Below are 21,494 nucleotides of genomic sequence, written 5' to 3' on the forward strand. Positions count from 1 at the left end.
GCACCATGCAGTTTGTATCCTGGGCCACACTGCTAACGCTCCTGGTGCGGGACCTAGCCGAGATGGGGAGCCCAGACGCAGCGGCGGCCGTGCGCAAGGACAGGCTGCACCCGAGGCAAGGTAACTAGGCTCCGACCCCCGGGACCCCGCTGCCCCCGTCACTGCCTCCCGGCCTCGCTCAAGAGCGGGGGCACCCTGCCGCGGAGGCCTCCGTCTTTTTCCTAGAAAGAATTATCTCCCGCTTTGCAGCCTCTCCCTTCTCTGGGTCATCTCTAGCCAATTGCTAGGGAGAGACACCGTGGAAAGGAATTTAGTCACCCCCCCCCGCTTTACTTTTAGTCTGATCTTTCCCCTTCCCCACCCCCACGCCCCAAACTAAAGTTACTTAGTAACTGGGGGCACTAAATAGCTGCACGTTTTATTTTATTCAGGGTATTCACCAGAATTTGAAATTATTTGATGTATTTTGACTGTTCATTGTCTGGCTTCGAATGGTGTATCCTCAGCGCCTAGGACAGTTCCTGGCTGTTAGGGGCCCATAGTAGGTGCTCAGCAAATATTTGTCCGCTGAGTAAGAGTGAAGGGATTGACTCGAATGGGCTGGACAATAAGGACAAAGCCCCCCACCTTCGTTTTAAATTAAAACTTGCGAGAAAATGAATTATTGGTTCATACACCTCTGCTTCTCTCCGCAGTGAAATTATTAGAGACCCTGAGCGAATATGAAATCGCGTCTCCCATCCGAGTGAACGCTCTCGGAGAACCCTTTCCCACGAACGTGCACTTCAAAAGAAGGCGACGGAGCATTAACTCTGCCACTGACCCCTGGCCTGCCTTCGCCTCCTCCTCTTCCTCCTCTACCTCCTCCCAGGCGCATTACCGCCTCTCCGCCTTCGGCCAGCAGTTTCTATTTAATCTCACCGCCCATGCCGGATTTATCGCTCCACTGTTCACTGTCACCCTCCTCGGGGCGCCTGGGGTGAACCAGACCAAGTTTTATTCCGAAGAGGAAGCGGAACTCAAGCACTGTTTCTACAAAGGCCATGTCAATACCAAGTCCGAGCACACAGCGGTCATCAGCCTCTGCTCCGGAATGGTAAGTGGGCGCGCGCCCCCTCCCCTCCCGCCTCTTGATGCCTTAATTGCTCTCTAGCCTGGAGACCCTCGCTGCAGCGAGTCTCCGCTCCAGCGTTAAGTATCAGCCAGAAACTCGTATGCATCCTTGGATTTGGGTAGCTAGCTCTGTTGCGTGCGCTTACACTCGCGAGGAGCGCACGCGTCCGCCCCCCAGGGAGTTCTGGTTGTTTCGAAGCTTTCTGGGGTCTGGACTCTGCTCAGCTGCGTGTTGCCCAACGCTGCGAGGCGGCCTGGTAGTCGGTTTCCAAACTCGGAGAAAGTTGCTGGGGTTGCGGTTCCTTGCAGCGAACTTGGCCGCCCCGGAGCGGAGTAGCTGAGCGCAGGGCGGACCAGACTCCTTATTGGTGCGTCCTTATTGGAGTCGGGGTGTGGGCTGAAGATCCCCGGCCCAGGGTACTGGGAGTTCCTTCTGCGTGTGTCGTGGAGGGCGGTGCGTATTCTAGAGTATCCGCGTTCTCTCGGGGCCTTTATTCACGCGCCAGGAGCCCTGAGGCTGAACTGGATTGACAGGGAGCAGGTCCCGTCCCAGGGACGGAAGGGTGGGCCGAAGGCTCTGGAGGCGGGGGAGAGGGTGGAGCCAGCCCCGGACGCTTTGAATTAGGGTGGGAGCTGGGGATGGGGGTGCAGCGCAGTCCTACTCTGCACCCTGCTGGCGGGGTGGCCCAGAGAAGCAGGAATAGCGGGAGAAACCCTGGAGAGGTTTCCCGGACGTGATTTCGGTTCTTCTGGGTTTTCTACCACCCCTGGGGGTTCCAGGGAATCCGGAGGTGGAGCCTGTGGCGCGCGTTTCCCTAGCGAGGGAGGGAAGGCGGGGCGGCCACCTTCCTGCTCTGCCAAACACGCACTTAGCAAGGATTCAAGCTGGTTCTCCGATCCCCGGTTTCTCGACCCCCACCCACTTGCCCTCCAGTAGATCCTACAAGACATCCGCCCCCTCTTCCCATGACATTTGAGGACCCGCTGTAAGGTTCTGGCTCGAGCGAGGGTGGTCCTTGGCTTTCCCAAGCGACATGCGTTTCTGCCACGCGCGTGTGACGCAGAAACTTTCCCGGGTCGGGCTCCCCAGCACAAGGCGCTGTACGCGCAATGGAGTCTTAGACTCTGTGCCCCGTGATGCGTTTACTCTTCCCCTGAGTACCCACGCTCTCCCCATCACGTTTTCTAAGTGGGGGCTTGAATACTCACCACGGTCATTCGCTGTCCCCTCCGCGCGCTGCTGTTCGTGAGTCTTAAAGTTCCCTGTGCGGATGTCGCATCCTTTTCCACCTCTCAGTGGAAGGAGTGGGGAGCGAAGCAAGCCTGAAGACAGGGAGAGGGGGAGGTCTAGCCTGCTGGCATAAGGGAAAGGGGTTAGGCCCCTTGAGCCCCCAGCGAAGCGCCGGGAGCCTCAGTGCCCAAAGGGCGCCGCTGAGATTGTTTGGGGGTGGGCGGAGACGGCAGTTTGGCGATGGGGGAGGGGGCGCTGCGGTGAGTCATCGCTGCCCCAAGACCCGGGGCCAGAGCTCTGGAATCCTTCGGGTGTTCGAAAGGTTAGAGTCCCAGTGAGCAGAAGTCAGGCGCCTGAGCCCAGAGCATCAGAGCACCCCCAGATTCTAGGACAGTAGCCCTCAATTCCAGGACCATAAGGACAGGGCTGCGTGTGTACGTCAAGTTTGTAAACAGTCTTTACTCCTCCTCTCTCTCCGCCTCCAGATCCGCTGAATCTGGCTGAATCTGAGTGGCCCCAGCCGTTGTATAAATATTTTGCTTCGCAGGACCTTAATTTCCATTGGCAGTTTTAGGTGGCAACGCGCACGTGCTGTCTTTGGGAACTGAGGACGGGGGCTTTAGAAACGACTGCCTGGACTGTGATAACACCATTTATATTGCGTTTAATATGCAATCTGCACCTTTTGGAGAAAAAGGCCCGCATACATCTTAAAAGATATGCGTGCTGGCTCTTTGCATCTTCAGCCATTAATCCAGCGCCCAAACCCCTGCCCCTTTGTCCTCTGGAATTTATCTTTCCTCCCAAGATTTCCACTTACCATTTCTGTACCAGTAGCGTCAAGAGACTCCTAGTGTTTCGCCCAGGAAATCTTTCACTCTTTTGAGTGGGCGGTGCCAACTCTCTTCCCCCACACCCCCACAACTAGTCACTTTTCCTGAATTCCATCTCAGATATGTCGCTCACCTCTTCTGAACATCCCTACCCTAATTTTAGCTCTCTTTACTTCTCTTTCCCTCTTTCATTGGGACTGATGTCTAAGAAATATTTCCAATGTCCTGCGGTGCTTCTCCTCAATGCCTGCTACACAACACTAACAGATTCATGGTGAGTAGGCACAAGGTCACATCACTACCCTGTTCACGTACTTTTCATGGCTCCCTATCACCTAGTGAACAACTGTAAGCTCCTTCATCTGGCACTTAAGACCATGTACACATCCACATGTCCAGTCTCATCTCTCAATCTTTCCTGCACAAATCCTGTATTTCAGGCAATCTGCTTTATGCTCCTTTCTCTGAATTCTCTTCCCCCAGACTCCCCAGTGTTAGTTTTACCTCTTGCCTTTGCACCTTTGGGTTTACTTGGACTTCTCACCCAGCTTCACATGCTCAAATCATATTCTTATTTTAAAGTGTAATCTACATCTCTTCTTCCCCAGGAGACCTTCTCATAAGTCCTCCAGGTCAATGTCATCTCTCCCTCTCCACCTTCATAGGCACTTATCCGTGTCTCTCTTAGGATGCTTACTAAGTTTTCCCCTGTCTTGCAGTTCTTGGTACAAATGTTCTATTCCTGTCTCCTTGTATATTGCATGTACTTAATACATGTTTAAATAAATGATCACCTTAACCAAGAAAAGATATCTTTCGGGCCCAGCAACTGTTTTGTGAAATTAATTTTGGCATTATATTGATACCATTTATTGAGCTCTTACTATGAGGGTACTTGAAAAGGCTCATGGAGAAATAGAATTAAAAGCTAATATGACTTCCATGAACTTTTTGAAGACCCCTCATATGTATCTGGCACTGTAATAAGTACCTTACATATGCATTATCTCATCAAATCCTCACAACAATCCAATCCCCAAACAACACATTTTACTGATGAGGACATTGAGGCTTTTAGAGCTGGAGACTTGCCCAAGGCCTCACAGCTCATGAGTGATAGAGCTGGGATTCCAACACAGTCTTTCTGACCGTTCTCTTAAGCACAGGCCAGAGACTGAGTCTATGCTTCTAAAGAGAACTTCAGGGTTCTTTTTTCAAAAGTCGCTGGACTAAAGTTAGGATACTGAGTTTTTGACTCAGCACTAGCACTATCCAGCTGCTTCTGTACCACGGAAGGGGAATTTTGGACAAGTCACTTTCTCCTTTTGTGCCTTAATTTCCCTGTTTGCCAGTCAGAGGTGACAGATCTTTCCCAGTGTTCATGTTTCAGGTAGATTTCACATGTTGCAGTATGCTTCCTGATCTGTGCTCAGAGAACCTCCAGAGTTGTATATTAAAAATAGATAAAGGTGCCTGGGTGAGAATAAATTTGTTAAATCGACCTTTCTCTGGTAACCAAGTACTCTTTTGGTCTGATCACACTAGAGCTGTCCATTCCTTAAACCAGTGGCTCGTGAATCCAGTGGAAAACTTTTTAAAAATATAGATTCTACACACCACCCCTAGAAATTCTGAATCTGTGGATATCGGGTGGTGCCTCAAATCTAATTTTAAAGAAAACAAAACTTCCCAGGCAATTTCGATGCTAGCTAGTTTTGGGAACCAGTATATTGGCTTAATGCTTCTCATACTTTATCATTCAGGAGAATATCCTGGGAAGCTCATTAAAATTTTGCATCCTGGGTCCTACTCCCATAGATTTTGATTCAGTAGATCAGATTTGGGATGGAACACAATCAACATAAATTTCTAACAAGCTCCTGGATGATGCTCATGGAGCCACTGACATTCATTTCTTATGTGTCAGGGAAGGGTAGAAGGCCTCTGATTTTTTCCAGCGAGGAAAATGGGACAGTGAAGGTGGAGACATGAGCTTGCTTTCTCTCTGTAAACCTCACTCTCTGGCATGGCATGAGGAACTTTAAAGTGTTCTTGTAATATTTGGTTTCAGTGGTTCAACCTTGAGGCATCATTTATCATTTGTAAAATTTGTGAATAGGTGGGGAGGGGAGCAGAATGAGTTACCTTCTTCAAGGTGCTTAGAATGATTGGGAAAAACACAATGTATCCTGGAGGTTAGAGGCTAACATCAGCAACACCAAGAACCACTAATATGTTCTAAGCCATTACAAGGTGTCAGACACCTTGCTAAGTACTTTATGTGCATTATCTCATTTACTCTGTAATAACCTTTTACAGAATCTTTATCTCCAGTTGACAAATGAGGAAGCTGAAGCTCAGACTAGTTAAGAAACTTGCCCAAGATGGACGGGCAGGTGGTGGTGCTGCAACTGGAACCTAGGGCAGTTAGGCTCCAAAGGCTTGCAACGATGTCACTCTATTGCAAAGGGAAGGCATGGGAAGAGGACCATGTACCAGTGTTCCAGGTGGCACCACCTTGAGTCCATTGTGGCCAACATGTGCTTCCTGAATTTGAATCAATGAGAAGGCTTCAGTGAGACAGCTTTTCCTTCTTAGGCTCGTACCTTAAGTTTCCAGGTTGTCTTTACACACACAAACACTCTTTCAACAGCCTGTAGGAATAATATAATTGGAACTTAAGCACCAAGAAAGTATTTCTTAGAAACAGATTTGGAGAGCAGGTGCAATAAACTAGAGTCAAATCCAGAATAAGGTATTGATATGGCAGAGAGTGAAAATAAATGGCTTCTCTGCATATGTTGCAACATGTTCAATTTAAGCAGCCTTCTTGGGAAAGAGATTGGGTAAAATGGTACCATCTCTACTGGGAAATGTTACATCATTTCTTTTCTCCCAGTGGCTTTGAGTGTTGTTAAATCAAACTTTCATCTTTCTTCATTTGCAGCTGGGCACGTTCCGGTCCCATGATGGGGATTATTTTATTGAACCACTACTGTCCGTGGATGAACAAGAGGATGAAGAGGAACAAAACAAACCCCATATTATTTACAGGCGCAGCACCCCCCAGAGAGAGCCCTCAACAGGAAGGCATGCATGTGACACCCCAGGTATTTGCTTCTTCCTTAAGCAGAGATCCCACCTCTGTGAGATGGGTCAACTGTCGTACCACAAAGATGTAGCTCTTTCTCAGTCTACAAAGTGCTACCATATGCATTGTCATTTATTCAGTCCTTGAGTGAGGTAGGTATACCCCCACCACACAGATGTGGACACTGAAGAGAGGGTTAGTAACTTGTTCACACTTGCACAGCTAAGAAGTTACAAAGTCAGGATTCAAACTCAAAAAGCAGTGACTCTGAGCCCTCTATGGACAGAGCTGCTTCTTCTGTTGAAGTTGCTAATTTTTAGGATTATGCTTGAGTAATTTTCTGAGCGTGTGATAACAGTGTCCTAAATCTGCAATTGCTTGTATTTTCTTGATGTCTTCTATTTATTTGGGCATTTTTGGTTTTGTGTTACCAGGTAGTGATACAAAAAAAAAGTCTTACAAATGGAACTCACAAAAACTTCTATGGGTCTGAGCTCTGAGCGTGTGATAACAGTGTCCTAAATCTGCAATTGCTTGTATTTTCTTGATGTCTTCTATTTATTTGGGCATTTTTGGTTTTGTGTTACCATGTAGTGATACAAAAAAAAAGTCTTACAAATGGAACTCACAAAAACTTCTATGGGTCTGAGCTTTTCCTGTGAACTTCAGTTTTGCTAATGTTTTATGCCTTCATGAACTATAGGAATGGACCCGTAGCTTGCACTGTCAGGTTTCAATCAAATCATAATATGCCTACTGCTCGATTTCTTTCCATCCTAGCCAGGTTCTTTGAGGCTTTATGCTGATATGGTTGGCCACCTTTGGGAATATGTCATTCTGGACTCTGTGGAAAGCTATGCTTGTCTGTGTTTCTTTCTTTTTCTTTTTTTGGCAACCAGTGGGTATGGGTATCCGAACCCTTGACCTTGATGTTATAGCACTGCACTATAACTGACTGAGCTAACCCACCCACCTGTTGTCTGTTTCATTGTCTTGCAGCAATCTTCCATTCACTCTGAAGCCTGATTACTTTCTATCTGGTGATAGTTTATCATTTGAAATTGTCTCTCAATTTGGCTCTGTGTTTTAGGATGTTTGTTAAAATACTTTTTAAAAATTCTTGGACTTCCAGGCCGGCCCCGTGGTTCACTCGGGAGAGTGCAGCACTGGTAGCGCCGAGGCCGCGGGTTTGGATCCTATATAGGGATGGCCGGTGCAGTGCGCTCAGTGGCTGAGCGTGGTGCAGACCACACCATGCTAAGGGTTGCAATCCCCTTACCAGTAAAAAAAGAAAAAAAAAATTCTCAGACTTCCTGTTTCTAGAACTTTATCTTTCTTCCTATTATTTATTTTTTAAAATTCCTTCCCCAAGTTAGTCTTCTCTGCATCTTTCTGGTATCTCCAAACAAGACCAAAATTCAGGACCAACAGGGAGTTTCCTCAAATGCTTCCCAAATGATTGCTTGTTTTATCTTCTGTCTGTAGCAGTCTGTTCCACTGTGACAGTGTATGGTGTCCTCGTCCCTCTTGGAATTATTATTTCTAAATTGAATCCTTTAATAAAAGATAACATTGGATGTGTATAACCTGGAAGTAGCCAAGTCTTAAGGGTGTAGCATCGTAGGTCTTTTGGCTTTGTTCCATCTAGTGCTGTGTTCTTACCACCAGGGCTAGATGGAATACATCTGAAGCATTCTGCCAGTTAGGCTCTCTAAAAAGCCAAAGGGTAGGGGACAGAGGGGCAAATATACTCAGAAACATAGTCCCAGCAGCTTGCATGGAGTCAAGACGGCCCAGCCTCAAGTTTAATGGACAAGACATTTATCACATTTTTTTGACCATGCTACCAAGACCATTTACCTTTGCTTCTTGACTTCCCAAATCTTTATTAGCAAGTGCATATTTTGTACATGCTTATAAATGCACGTATAGCACAAGATAGACAGGAAATATGTGGTTCCACCCCTTCCATCTTATTAACATAAGGTTTAAATAATATTTTCACTGAATAATGTATTGAACAGTGACACTTTGTAATATTCTTCTGCCCTAAAGGGGCTGCAAACCCACTTTTTAAAAACTACTATTTATCGTGGTCTTATTCTGTACTGGCATTGTGCAAAGCATTTTACTATACTACTTCACTTAATTCTTACCACAATCCTATGAGGTAGCTACCATTCTTATCTCCATTGTACCTGGAAAAGGAGCTAGGGCTGACAGAGATGAAGTAACTTGCCCAGGATCTCACAGATAGTCCATAATGATGACCCGTGATTGTCTTATTCCACGAGCCAGGAGTGTGTATGAAAGGGTGGGGTGGGGCAGGGAGAGAAAGTCTTACTTAACACTGTCAAGATCCTCAAGGTTCATTGTTTTTTTAATTGATGACTCAAGTCAATGGACATTGTATTTTGGGGGCTGAATGGAAGACAAGTCATTGTCAAATCCAATTAAAAACACAAAGAATAGGGAATCTTAAAAATGTGAAGGTCGAGGTAGATGGAAGATGCCTTCAGTTTTTAGAAAAGCTGGTTTGGGTTCCAGTCATTATTGATATTGGTGCCTTTAAGAACCACCTTCCCAGTCACCAATGACAATTTTTAGTTTTCCTTCTGGTTTTTGCTTGCTGATAACCAATATGGTATGCCCTTCTTTCACCCTGTGTGATGAATTGGGAGCCCAGCCATTTTGATTGGCTCTTCCAAAGGTTGCTGCTGGACTATGCCCCTCTGGTTTCTCTCTTCCAGCTGCTTCTGCACCCCTTCTTTGAATTCAGATGCAGGAGGCTCAGAACAGTTGGAAAGAACTTTGGAATATGGCACATTTCACCAGCAGCCATTAGAGAGACGGACCAGCAGGTCATGGAAACCTCCGAAACCAGGTAGCCTTTGCACAGGGAGTGAAAGTAGGTTGGGGGTGGGAATAGTCCCTCTTGCCAGAGAGGATAAGGGCTGCCTAAAAAGATCAATCCATTCATTGTCAGTGATTTACCACCACCACCCCCAACTAAGATCAGTGGTTGGTAACTAAGATTAAACCCTAGGAGTACCCTGGGAGCCTCATACAAATGCAGATTCTTCAAACAAACAAATCCCTCTCCCAGCAAATAGGATGGAGCAAGAATCAGTGGTTTTAATAAGTGCTCCAAGTGATTCAGATGTTCAGCTAAATTTGAAAATCACTGTTAAAGTTGGATTTAAGGCAATAGTCACGGTCCATCACTTGCTGCTTCTGTTGCTTTGGACTTGGCTTTCCACATCAGTGCTTTCTGTGTATATCTCCTCTTCTCAGGATGATACAGTATTTGCGCTGGAGGAAAACTTTATAGTCAGGTCTAGTTCAAAGCTCTAATTCTGTACAGATGAGGAAACTGAAGTTGCAGGATGTTAAGTGACATTTCCAGGAGAGAGACTATGTATCCAACAGGAGTCCCCAACCCATCCAGAACTTTCCCTAGCCCAAGCCTGGAGCAGGCTCCTGGAAGCCCCTACTGAGCTAAGTGTAACCCTTTAGTTGCTGGATTATGAGAGTCTGAGCAGGTCAGGGTACTATGGCTGTTACATGGCTGCATATAGATGGAAGATAAGTCTTGCTCATTTCTGATTCTTGATGTATGCCTAATTTTCAATAAAAGATTCTGAGATAAATTATATTAAAAATATGTGTAGAAGGAGTCTAGTATAATGAAAACTTTATGGGTTTACAAAGGAGTTTACAACTTTGTTTATTCATTCGTATGTGCATTTATTCAGTTAGCCATCAAGTATTTACTGAGCAACTCCTTCATGCCATAAAGATAAAGCCGGGAACTGTCCTTATTCCAGTTAGTTGTGTGACCTCAAGAACATTTTAGAGTATAAACTAAGAATAATATGTACCTTCCTAGGTTGTAGCAGGACTAAATAAGTATGAAATAATGAAAGCTCTCTGGACAGTGTTTAGAAGATGGATTAGTTGTGTGACCTCAAGAACATTTTAGAGTATAAACTAAGAATAATATGTACCTTCCTAGATTGTAGCAGGACTAAATAAGTATGAAATAATGAAAGCTCTCTGGACAGTGTTTAGAAGATGGTAGACAATCACTGAATGGTAGATTTACAAAAAAAAAAAAGTTCATGAAAGTAGAAAACAAAACACTATAGTGGGAAGTAAAACTCAAGATAGCAGAACCTGGAGCTAATTGCTTAGAGCTTCTTGGTAACCAGTCATAGAGGATTTATGAGACTTGGCCAAGGTCACCCTGTCAGCTAGTGGCAGGGCCAAGAGTCCTTTTTGTCTGTCCGCTTGTTTCCTCAGTACCCAATATAGCATTTTGAAGTTTTATTTCTGACAACTTTCTCTTGGCCAGCGGCTGCCCTTCCTGGATTTTCTGTTTCACCGTTGTTGGTCATCTCTATGTGTATACATTTGGGTCACTTGAGTGTATCTGCATTTATTTTTCTTTTCACCTGCTGTATGTCCCTTGAGGTTCAGGATGGGGAATGGGGCGCCTTCTCCTTCCTATAGCATGCCCTTGTGACCGCAGAGTCCCTTACACAGTGGGTCTTCAGTAAAGCTCATTGAGCTTATTGCCTGCCCATCCCACCCCACCCCCCCACCAGGGGGCCAAGTGACAGGCTTCTGGGAGCCATTCAGGAGAGTGTGTTGCTTTTATAAGCCACTTCCTGCTGATCCTTCACATAGTGTGTTTCCACATGAAGTCCCAAGTGCATATGGGGTCACTGTGCTACACTGTGGACCAAACTGCATTGAAAACACAAATGAAAGCACAGACATTCTGTGTTTGACCCTGAATTTTGCTCAAGAGGATTTTAGTTGTACTTATCAGTGAGCTAGACAGGCTTCTGGGTAGGTGAGAAAAAGGCAGGGGAACAGGCCAACAGAAGGCTGTTGTGTTTGCCTGGACTGAAAACATAGTGTGTTTCTGTTACTAAAATTTCTCCTTCACCTTCCCAACAGCAAGGCCAGCTGTTTTTTCTTTTCTAAGGCATTTCAGAATTGAACACTGCTTGACCCATCAGTGACATTTCGAAAGAAATAATTGAACAATTGTGTAAAGGTGTTTATGAATGACACTCAGTACAGTGTTGTATACTATGGCAAAAGACTGGAAATGACCTGCAGCCCCTCAGGAGGAGGATAGATTAATAAGTTATGGGGCACGCATGTGATGGATTCCTATGTAGCCATTAAAGATGACAGCACAGATTTTATGTCAACAAACATGGAAATGTATATTAAGTGAATAAGCAGGTGATGAACTAGTATGTATGGTATGATCTTATGTTTAAAAAATGATAAAGTGTGTATGGGTATGAGAGTGCAAAGAAAAAATCCGAAACAAAGGCACGAAAATATTGATCGCGATTATTTCTGGTTGCCAGGAACACAGGCAACCTTTAATTTTTAAATTTTATATTCTTATAATTTTTCACTCCTTTGCCCTGATTCTATAATAGTTTTATAATCAGAAATACAGGTGAAAATGAAATGGGCATATTGGCACATAGTTATTTTGTAGCACCATGGCACTTGTCACTGGAGACCAACAGCCAAGCCAAGATTCTGTCTCTTAGGACTGGAGATTGACAGGCCTTTTTTCCCCCTTTTTCTGGAATGAGGTAGTCTCAATAACCAGACAGATAAAAATCCGGCCTGTGTTTACTTCCTTGGGACGCCCGTGCGTGGCCAAAGTTGAGTCTCCCTCTCAACCCAGCTAAATTACCTTGTGCCTGTTGGACTGACACTGAGATTACCATGATTTAGTCTCCATTAGGCACTGGGGACTCTGTTTATCACCCCCATTCGAAGGTACTGTCACTTCTTGAGGCTGCAGTCACAATGGCTGGAAAACATAAGGTGATAAAGCCATCATTTGTTGGGATCTGATTATGTGCATATGGAGTCACTGTGCCTCACACTTTACATACATTGTCATATGTAATACGTTCATCAACATTAAAGATTTGGTATTATTACTCCGATTTTACTGTTGAGAAAATTACAGCTCAGAGAGGTTGAGCAATTTGTCCAAAGTCACACAGATAGTGGGAAGTGTGCCATATCCTATTCCATTGGGCTACACTGTGGTCCAAACTGCATTGAAAGCACAAACAGAAGCTGCCATCTAGAAAACCCTTTTTAATTTAAGTTTTCAGATCATTTTCTTTGACTTCCATCTAATTTCCAACCCCTAAATGATACTAATAGTGGCTAATATTTGTTGAGCATGTAACGTGTGGCAGGCACTATTCCAAATGCTTTACATGAATTATTATTTTAATTCTTACCTCATCCTCCGTTTTGCACATGGGAAAACTGAGAACGTAGAGAAATCCATAAAGTTGACTTGCCCAAGGTTGCACAGCTCATAAACATACCATTTTCTACAACCCCTTTGCCTTAGTGTAGTTAGGGGATTTTTTTGACTTATCTCTTTGTTGATTTGATGGCATTCATGTATGAATTATTTTTGCCAGCAGGATTTTAAAACTGCCTGCATAGAATTTGATCTGATTTGAGGAGGGTTGCCTGGTGCCCAGAATTCCCACCAAGACTCTAATGACTCACAATGGCCTTGTGTCTCCAGCAGACCTCTGTTGGAGTGTATTCTGGTACACATTAACCTCTTGGATCCTATTAATAATTTAGCATAGATTAGCTGATTAGGTTAGCTTCCCAGAGAGTTGGGCCTGAATGGAGTGAGAGACAGTGCTAAGGAGCAGACCCCTGACAGGCCTTTAAGTGAACAGTTCTGGGACAGCTTGTGGGAGTTCCAAGCAGTGACAGAAGCTTTGGCTGACTTCACAGTCCTGCCTGGGCCCAAGCAGGTCAGTGCTTGGTGGCTAATTAGTGACTTACGGGCGGAGCCAGCCTGCCTGCACTTTTACCAATGCTCCCTGTGTCCTCCCACCCTTTCAGCCTTATGAGGAGAAGAACAGGCAATATTTTAGGAGCCCTGTGCTGGGTAATGTGTAAACACTTTATAATTATTTCATTTATTCCTGCCACGGCTCTTGGGAGGAAGAGGCTCCGATTATTCCCACTTCACAAATGAGAAAACTCAGCTCAGAGAGGTGAATGAACTAGTCCACAGCGTGTAAAAAGGAAAATAGCTGGCATCGCAAACCAAGACTGATTCTGAATTTTTAAAAATAGCTGCTGCCTTTTGGGTTTTATCGTTTTGGCCTAATTACCTTTCATTTATCTCTTTTTGTTCCTCATAAGTCTTTATACGTTTTTCCCCCTTTTTTATATTCTCCAATGACTTTATGTCTAATAAACAGTCAATATAAGCAATGACCCCTAAAACCCATTGTAAATTATTAGAAAATTACTATTTTAAATAACTGAATTCTTGAGCTGATTTTTTTTTCCCCCTTTTTTATATTCTCCAATGACTTTATGTCTAATAAACAGTCAATATAAGCAATGACCCCAAAAACCCATTGTAAATTATTAGAAAATTACTATTTTAAATAACTGAATTCTTGAGCTGATTTTTTCAGCTTGATCTTCTTTATGGCATTTATATAACAATACTACTTTTCTTTTTTTTTAACATTGGTATTAATAGTGCAGTACTTCAATCAAGTCATTAAAGGATAGTAAAAAAAAGAAATTTCTAATACAGGAACTGTTTCTTCTTTCATTTGTTCTCATTTACTCATTTAATTTTTTTTTTTTTTACTTTTATCTTGTTATTTTTAAAATAAAAACATTTTATAGAGCACATTTTTAAGCATACATAAAAGTCAAGGCAATAGTAAAATGAACCGCCATGAACATATCATCTTCATTTAACAGTGACTAAGATTTTTCCACACTTGCTTCTTATTTTTCTTTTGCTGGAGTATTTTAAAGCAAACCCAAGATATTATGACATTTCATCTCTAAATATTCCAGTGTACATCTCCAAAAAGTGAGGATATTTTCATATATAACTGTAGTGTTATTTATCACAGTGATCAAAATTAACAGTAATTCCTTTATATCACCTAAATAGTACCTGCATTAAACATTTTCCCAATTGTCTCCAAAACAACTTTTTACAGTTCGTGTGACTTGACAGTGATCTAAACAAGGCCCACACATTGCAACTGGCTGTTGTCTCTTAAGCAACTTTTCACTTTGTGGTTGTGGTTGCTATTGTTGAAATTGCTCTTTTGATTCTAGTTTTGGTTTAGTTATGCATGGCCCTTTTTTCCTTTCCACTTCTTTTAGTCTTTGTTTTATCTTTATCATCATAAGGTCAGCCTGCAGTTGCAAGGATTTAAGAGCAGGGACAGCCCCCAAACCCAGAACAGGTACCAAGAACAAAGCCATCGGGCCACTGCACTGCTTTTCAGAGTGAGTTGAGCGCAAAAGGCAGCACCTTGTCTTGTCTGAAGTCCCTTGATAGCCTTTGTTGTCTTTTTCGACCAGTAGAAAGATCCTCAGTTTACAATACTTACTTAGACTACTTTTTTTTTTTTTTTACCACTGAAGGATGTCCCTTGTCTGTGTTTTGAAGCCCGAGAGAGCTAGTTTGCAGTTGGGAATGTAACATGGCTTGTTAGGTTTGGACTACTTGATGTGTGGAATACTCTCCTGCCCTCTCCCGGGAGCCCTTTCGGTCCAGAGCTTCTGGATCCAGAGACAGCTAGAAGGGCTGCCTGCTTCACACCTTCTGCCCCTGTCTCATTTCCCTGTCTCCTGCTCATCACATCTTGGGAGTTCCTATCACTTTGCTTCAGAAACCTATTCCCTGCTGAGGAAAAGGGGTGATGCAGATACTTGCTAATTGGTTCATCTTCCCAGGAACCACGTGAAACCCATTAAGATGCACATCCTTCTTTAGAAAGGACCTAAGAATCCTCCAGTGGAGGGTCGTCTGGTGGACAAGAGGCAGGAGGGTTTGGGGTTAATCTGAGGACCCTTCACACATTTCATTTGAGGGGCTGTCTTTTTCAAGTAAAGCATTGTAGGATTTCTTGGGTCTCTTCATATGAGGGAATAAACCCCCTCATTTAATGAAGTGCTATTTTACCATGCAGTTGAGGTTTCAAATTTCAAACTTTATATCTGCCAAAATTGGGTTCTTTATGATAATCAGATCATTACAGAGTCATTATTACAGCCATTTGTGGGTGAGTTTTCTCATTTGTCTTTTTACATCTGGTCCAGATGTCTGCATGGTCGTTCTGTGCAACTGAAAATCATTAATAAATACATGGTGTTCCAAATATTACAAAAAGGAGTGTGGTGTTGGCAAGATGAGATGTGGTGTGTACACGTGGCTGGTGGGCTTTGAGAAGGAGCAAAATCAAATGTGGGCAAATGTTGGCACAATTCTTCCTTTTTTATTGATTCCCAATTCTCACATGACATTAGAATTACAGTGGGGTGTTAAAAATGCACTTATTGTGTAGGAAAAGCTCAACCTGATGTGATTGGCCTCATGTGTAGGAAAAGCTCAAACTGATGTGATTGGCCTCAGAATTTTTCTAAATTTATTTTTTGTATATCTTTTAATTTTCCATTTAGTATTTCCTAGTGTTTTCTTTCCATTTTCTATTAAGGTGTAATTTATATGTTGTGTAGGAAAAGCTCAACCTGATGTGATTGGCCTCAGAATTTTTCTAAATTTATTTTTTGTATATCTTTTTATTTTCCATTTAGTATTTCCTAGTGTTTTCTTTCCATTTTCTATTAAGGTGTAATTTATATGCCATAATGTTCATCCTTTCTAGCATATAGTTCTGCAAGTTTTGGCAAATGCATACAGTCATGGAGCCATCATCTCAATCAAGTTCTAGAACACTTCCTGGTGTCCTCTGTAGTCAGCCTTTCTCCCTACTGCCGGTTTTCTGTCTGTATAGTTTGACCTTTTCCAAAACATTGTATAAATAGAACCACTAAGCACAGTGCATTTGGGGTTCATCTACACTGCTGTCATATCAATAATTTATCCTTTTTTGTTGCTGAGTAGTATTCCATTGTATGGACGTACCACAGTTTATCCATTACCTAGATGAGAGATACAGTGTTTGGCCACTACAAATAGAGCCACTATAAACATTTGCATACAGATTTTTGTGTGACTATAAGTTTCCATTTAATTTGAGTAAATACCTAGGAGTGAGATTTCTGGGTTATCTGTTTTCTGTTGCCGATAACAGAATACTGGACACTGGATAATTTATAAGGAAGTGAAATTTGTATCTTACAGTTTTGGAGGCTGTGAAGTCCAGGGTCCAGGGAGTGCATCTTGTGAGAGCCTTCTTCTTAGTTAGGATTGTACAGGGTCCCATGGCAAGGCAACTTATCACATGGTGAAAATGGCAAGAGTGTTTTCATCTACTCTTCTTATAAAGCCACCAGTTCACACCTATGATAACCCATTAATACATTAACCCATTAATGTATTAATCCATTCATGAGGCAAGGCCATCATGATCCACTGACCTCCTAAAGGCTCCACCTGTCAAGACCACCACATTGGGGTTCAGTCTTTTATGTGAGCTTTGGACTGACCTCCTAAAGGCTCCACCTGTCAAGACCACCACATTGGGGTTCAGTCTTTTATGTGAGCTTTGGAGGAGACAGACACTCAACCCATATCATATGGTAAGCGTGTGTATGACTTTCTATGAAATTGCCAATCTATTTTTCAAAATGGCTGTACCATTTTGCAGTCCCACCAGCAGGTATGAAAGTTCAAGTTCCTCTGCATCCTCACCAGCATTTGGCACTGTTAATATTTTGTTGGATTTTTTCTTTTATTTTTAAAAATTTTTTAGCCATTTGGATAGGTGTATAGTGGAATCTTGTTGTAGTTTTAATGTCTAATGATGTTGAACATCTTTTCATGTGCTTATTTGCCATCCCTGTATCTTCTTGGGTGAAGTGTCTATTCAAGTCTTTTGCCAATTTTTTTTTAATTAGAATGTTTTTTTATTATTTGACTTTGAGATTTCTTTATATATTTTGTATATAAGCTCCTTAACAGTTATGTAGTTTGCAAATATTGCCTCCCAGACTGTTACTTGTCTTTTTAAAAAGTCTCTTAATTTGTGGACACTTATTTCATACATAGCTTCCTTATTTTATTGCCAACAGTTTACACACCTTACATCTCATGCTTTCATGGGACTACGCAGCAAGAAAGCATAGTGGAGAGTGCAGTATAGAGTTTGTCCAAGACATAGGTGAAAAGAAATGGAACAGGAAAGACTTATTTAAGACTTCTTATTCCAAGCTATTGTCTAGGCCAACAGAAAAGGCATGTTGATATTATTTCTAGTCAGTGTGCAGAAATACAACCCTCAATATCCAGCCAGTGTAATGATTTGATCATTACATATTGTACACAAATAATGATAGTCAACACTGTACCCCCAAAATATGTATAATAAATTATGCTTCAATAAATAAATAAATAAAATAAAAAATATTACTTAAGTTATATATATATATATACACATATATGTATGTCCAGCCAGTGTACATTGTGGTGGGAATGCATTCTGTTAGCTCATGGGTTAAAACAGTTACAGAGGAGCACCTACATACTTAAGAATGCAGCTGTGTTATTTCACACATGTGCATGTGTGTGCACACAGGAGAGAAAGAGCAAGAGGGACAGCGAGACAGAGGCAGAGGAATTTGGTAGTGTGTGATTCACATGCTCTGGGAGGGATGAGGAATGGGAGACATGACTCCAATATTCCTGCAAGTTCCCATTCTGTGCTTTGTGGACAATTTAAGGGTTTTCCAAAGGTATCCTTGATTGTACACTACTTTTTTTCTTTCAAGCCAATTTCCTAATCCTCACATTTGATGTTATTCTGTTAAAACAATTCAGATTAGAGAAAATGGAACGGGTTTTCAGAAACCATTCTGTTTTAGCAAGTCCACAATAAAAACTTCCCAATGAGTAATGGTATGTTATTCTGTTAAAACAATTCAGATTAGAGAAAATGGAAGGGGTTTTCAGAAACCATTCTGTTTTAGCAAGTCCACAATAAAAACTTCCCAATGAGTAATGGAGATGCACCACTGTACCCCCTTTAATATAACTTACCATCAGCTAAAGTCGTACTGGTCTCTCTCCTTTGGAGTTGTTCTGTCTCCTTATACCCTGCCACCCTGCTGACTGGTTATTTCATAAGATACCCTCTCTGAGAGTGACAGTAGCCAAGAGACAGACTCTGTTGGGTTTTTCCCCTTTTGAATCTCAGGATTTCATTTTTAGTCATTATTCATTTTTATCTTACAAAATAGAAGAACTCATAAATTGTTAATACTGGAAGGAACTTTAGAGAGAACTTCTATTCTGTTTCCTCTCTTTATGGATAAGAGGATCAAGGTTTGGTACTTCGAAGGGACTCATAATCTTGGAGCTAGGATGAATGGAAAAGTTGGGCCCTAAACACAGGCCTCGTACTTGCCAGTCCAGTGTTTTTTTCCAGGCTATAACACAAGGAAATACTGTCTGTGGATGGTGCCTGGAAAGGGAATATTCAAAAGTACAACTCAAATGAGGTTTTGGAAGTGCCACTGGACTTATTTTAAGTGTAAAGATAATTAAGAATAAACTAATGAGATCATTCAAGAAGTTGTCTCAAGCCTATAGAGAAAGATATTAGGCTTTAAATTCATTTAATGAATTAAGCTATTAGAGCAAGAGCTGTGTAAACAGCAACAAAATATGATTTAAAAATAAATGAGCAAATTGAGCTTTTCTCAGCTAGGCCAGGGTGCTGTGGAAAGTGGCCTGTGGCCTGGGAGGGATCCTAGTGAGGTGCACCTGTCATCAGAGTGCAGCCTGCCCCTGTGGCCACTCACTTCCACAGTCACTGGAATTGTAGGCCTGGGTGTATAAACCAGTCCTCAGTCTCCTGTGAACTGAGAGACCTGTATATCAAAGGAATGTGGAAGATATGCTCACTAGGAGTTCCCTAGAAGCCTTTTTAAAGAGCTCCAGCCCATTGCTCTTTAATCTCTGATATAGGAATGATACGTAGACCCACCACAGGCATCATGTCCAGCCTCAGGGCCACCCACGAGCTGCAATGAAATGTCAGATAGCAGGCGGGTTCATGAGCAGCAGGCCCAGGAGCCACTTCATTCCAGCAGCCTTAGTCTGCTGCTCATACTAAGTAATGAGAGTCACTGAGCCCATTACCTCTAGAGCACTTAATGGTACTAGGCCCTGTTTCAACACTTGATGTGTATTAAGTCATTTAACCCTCCCCATGGAGGAATCATTATGATCCCCATTTCACAGATGAGGAAACTGAGGCACAGAGTGACTTGCCCAGGGTCACACAGATTGAATGCAGAGAAGCTGGGATTTGAATGTGGATCTTTCCGACTCCTGAGCCCAAACTCTTATATTCCTCATCACACTGCCTCCTGCATTCACACTGCAAACATTACTGTCTAAAATACACTATCCTATGCAGTCACCAGTAGGTCTTTGAAATGTGGCTAGTGCCACATGTTGAAATGGTAATATTTTTGATATATTGAGTTAAATCGAATGTATTATTAAAATTAATTTCATTTCTTCATTTTCACCTTTTTAAAATGTGGCTACTAGAAATTCTTAACTTCCATGTGTGATTTGCATTTTATTTCTCCTTTTTTGTCTTTTTTTGTGACCGGCATCGGATCGCAACCCTCAGTGTTGCACCCGTACCGGACCGGGACCGGCAACGGGATTGCAATGGGATCGCAACCCTCGGTGTTGCTCCCGCACCTTGCTCAGCCAGTGAGCGGCCGGTCTGTATGTGGGATCCGAACCCTTGGCGGGAGGGCCACCGCGCTTCCCAAGCGGCGCACTGTAGCAGTGTGCCACCGGGCCGGCCCAGCATTTTATTTCTACTGGAAAGTGCTAGCCTAGAAATTGCGAGCCACGGCACTTCACACGCAGGCTGCAGACAGTACAGGGTGGCACTCGGCAGTTGGCACCCACCAGGCAGAAAGCCTGGTCTCCTCTAACTGCTAAGAGATGGAATGAGTCAAAACAACATTTTCTGAAGGGTAGTGTACAGGATATTAATAGCAAAACCAAACAGTCCCTTAGGAAAATACAGGCCTGGGTATATTCAGCATTTTTTGCTACTTCAAATAGATATTCTGTAAATATTTTCTCAGAGTATTTCAAATGTCCCTCAATTTCCTCATTTATGAATTGGAGATAATAGTCCCTACCAGATAGGGTGCTCTGAGGCATAATCAAGTTAATCCACGTAAAGTGCTTAGAACAGTGCCTGACACAGAGAAAAGCAGTCCGTAAACATTAGCCACTATTATTGCAGCCGGTAGTCCTCGGCAGTGCTGGTTACTGCATTTAGTTGAAGGAGCTGCAGGTTGGTGACTGAGAGGAATGGACACAGAAGGGCCTTTGGTGTAGTGCCCCCACCTCACATGCTTGTGTCAGCATATTTAGGGCTGGAGGCACCCACCCCTTGAGAAGACTGTGTTGTAACCATCAGACATGCTTTCCACTGCCCACCACCGACTGCCCTTTGAACACCAAGAAGCTTTTCAATTGTTTTCTTCCAAGGACATGTCCTTCTCTCCCGGAGAAGAAAGCCCATCAACACACTGCCCTCTGTCTCATTACTTCAAGGGAAGTTTCACTCCCCATCACCTGCCTCTCAAACTGGCAAAGATCCATACGTTTGGCAATTATGTGGTTAAACAAATGCTTTCTTTCTTGCAAGACTTCTCCTAGCATTTAAAATGCTAATGGGCATGGAGAAAGTTCCAGATGTGAATGTTGTGTAGAGTGCTTTGCAAACTTAATTGATTTGTTTTTGGAAATATCTTATGGGACTAATGTTCTGTAAACCACTGTGTTGGAAACATGGTTCATAAAGGTTCAGGCCAGCCAAAAAGCAATCTTAACCACTAAAATCTCTCCTGCCACTGCCTTTTGTGTCTATTTACTGCCAGCACTTGTATGTAGCACTGCTTAACCCTGAGCACATCACTTTTATTTTATTTTATATTTTTTAACATAGCCCACAGTTTATCAAGAAAAATGGGTTTGGAAACATGATCCTAGTGAGTATTCAGGGTTTCTCTGTTGTTTTTAAAAGCTAGCAAATTGAGGACCCTTAAAAATAATTAAACCTCTTTGAGGTTTCACTCATCCACATTAGAGCTTTATACGTACAGAACAATTCCATCTCTTAGCTCCTTCCCCACCCATGTTCTAGAAACACAT

General features: G+C 42.9%; 1 protein-coding gene across 1 annotated transcript in view; it reads left to right on the forward strand.

Moving 5' to 3' along the window:
* Positions 1-5: 5 nt before the first annotated feature.
* Positions 6-21,494, forward strand: part of ADAMTS9 (ADAM metallopeptidase with thrombospondin type 1 motif, 9) — a 155,259-nt gene continuing 133,770 nt past the window's right edge. Inside the window, exons 1-3 of the mRNA XM_008577537.1 lie at positions 6-120; positions 696-1,096; positions 6,125-6,287. Coding sequence (XP_008575759.1) covers positions 6-120; positions 696-1,096; positions 6,125-6,287 — 679 coding nt within the window. The remainder of the gene's footprint in view (positions 121-695; positions 1,097-6,124; positions 6,288-21,494) is intronic.

The sequence above is a fragment of the Galeopterus variegatus genome, unplaced genomic scaffold (assembly GCF_000696425.1).
Source record: "Galeopterus variegatus unplaced genomic scaffold, G_variegatus-3.0.2 Scaffold1529, whole genome shotgun sequence".
NCBI classification, from domain to species: domain Eukaryota; kingdom Metazoa; phylum Chordata; class Mammalia; order Dermoptera; family Cynocephalidae; genus Galeopterus; species Galeopterus variegatus.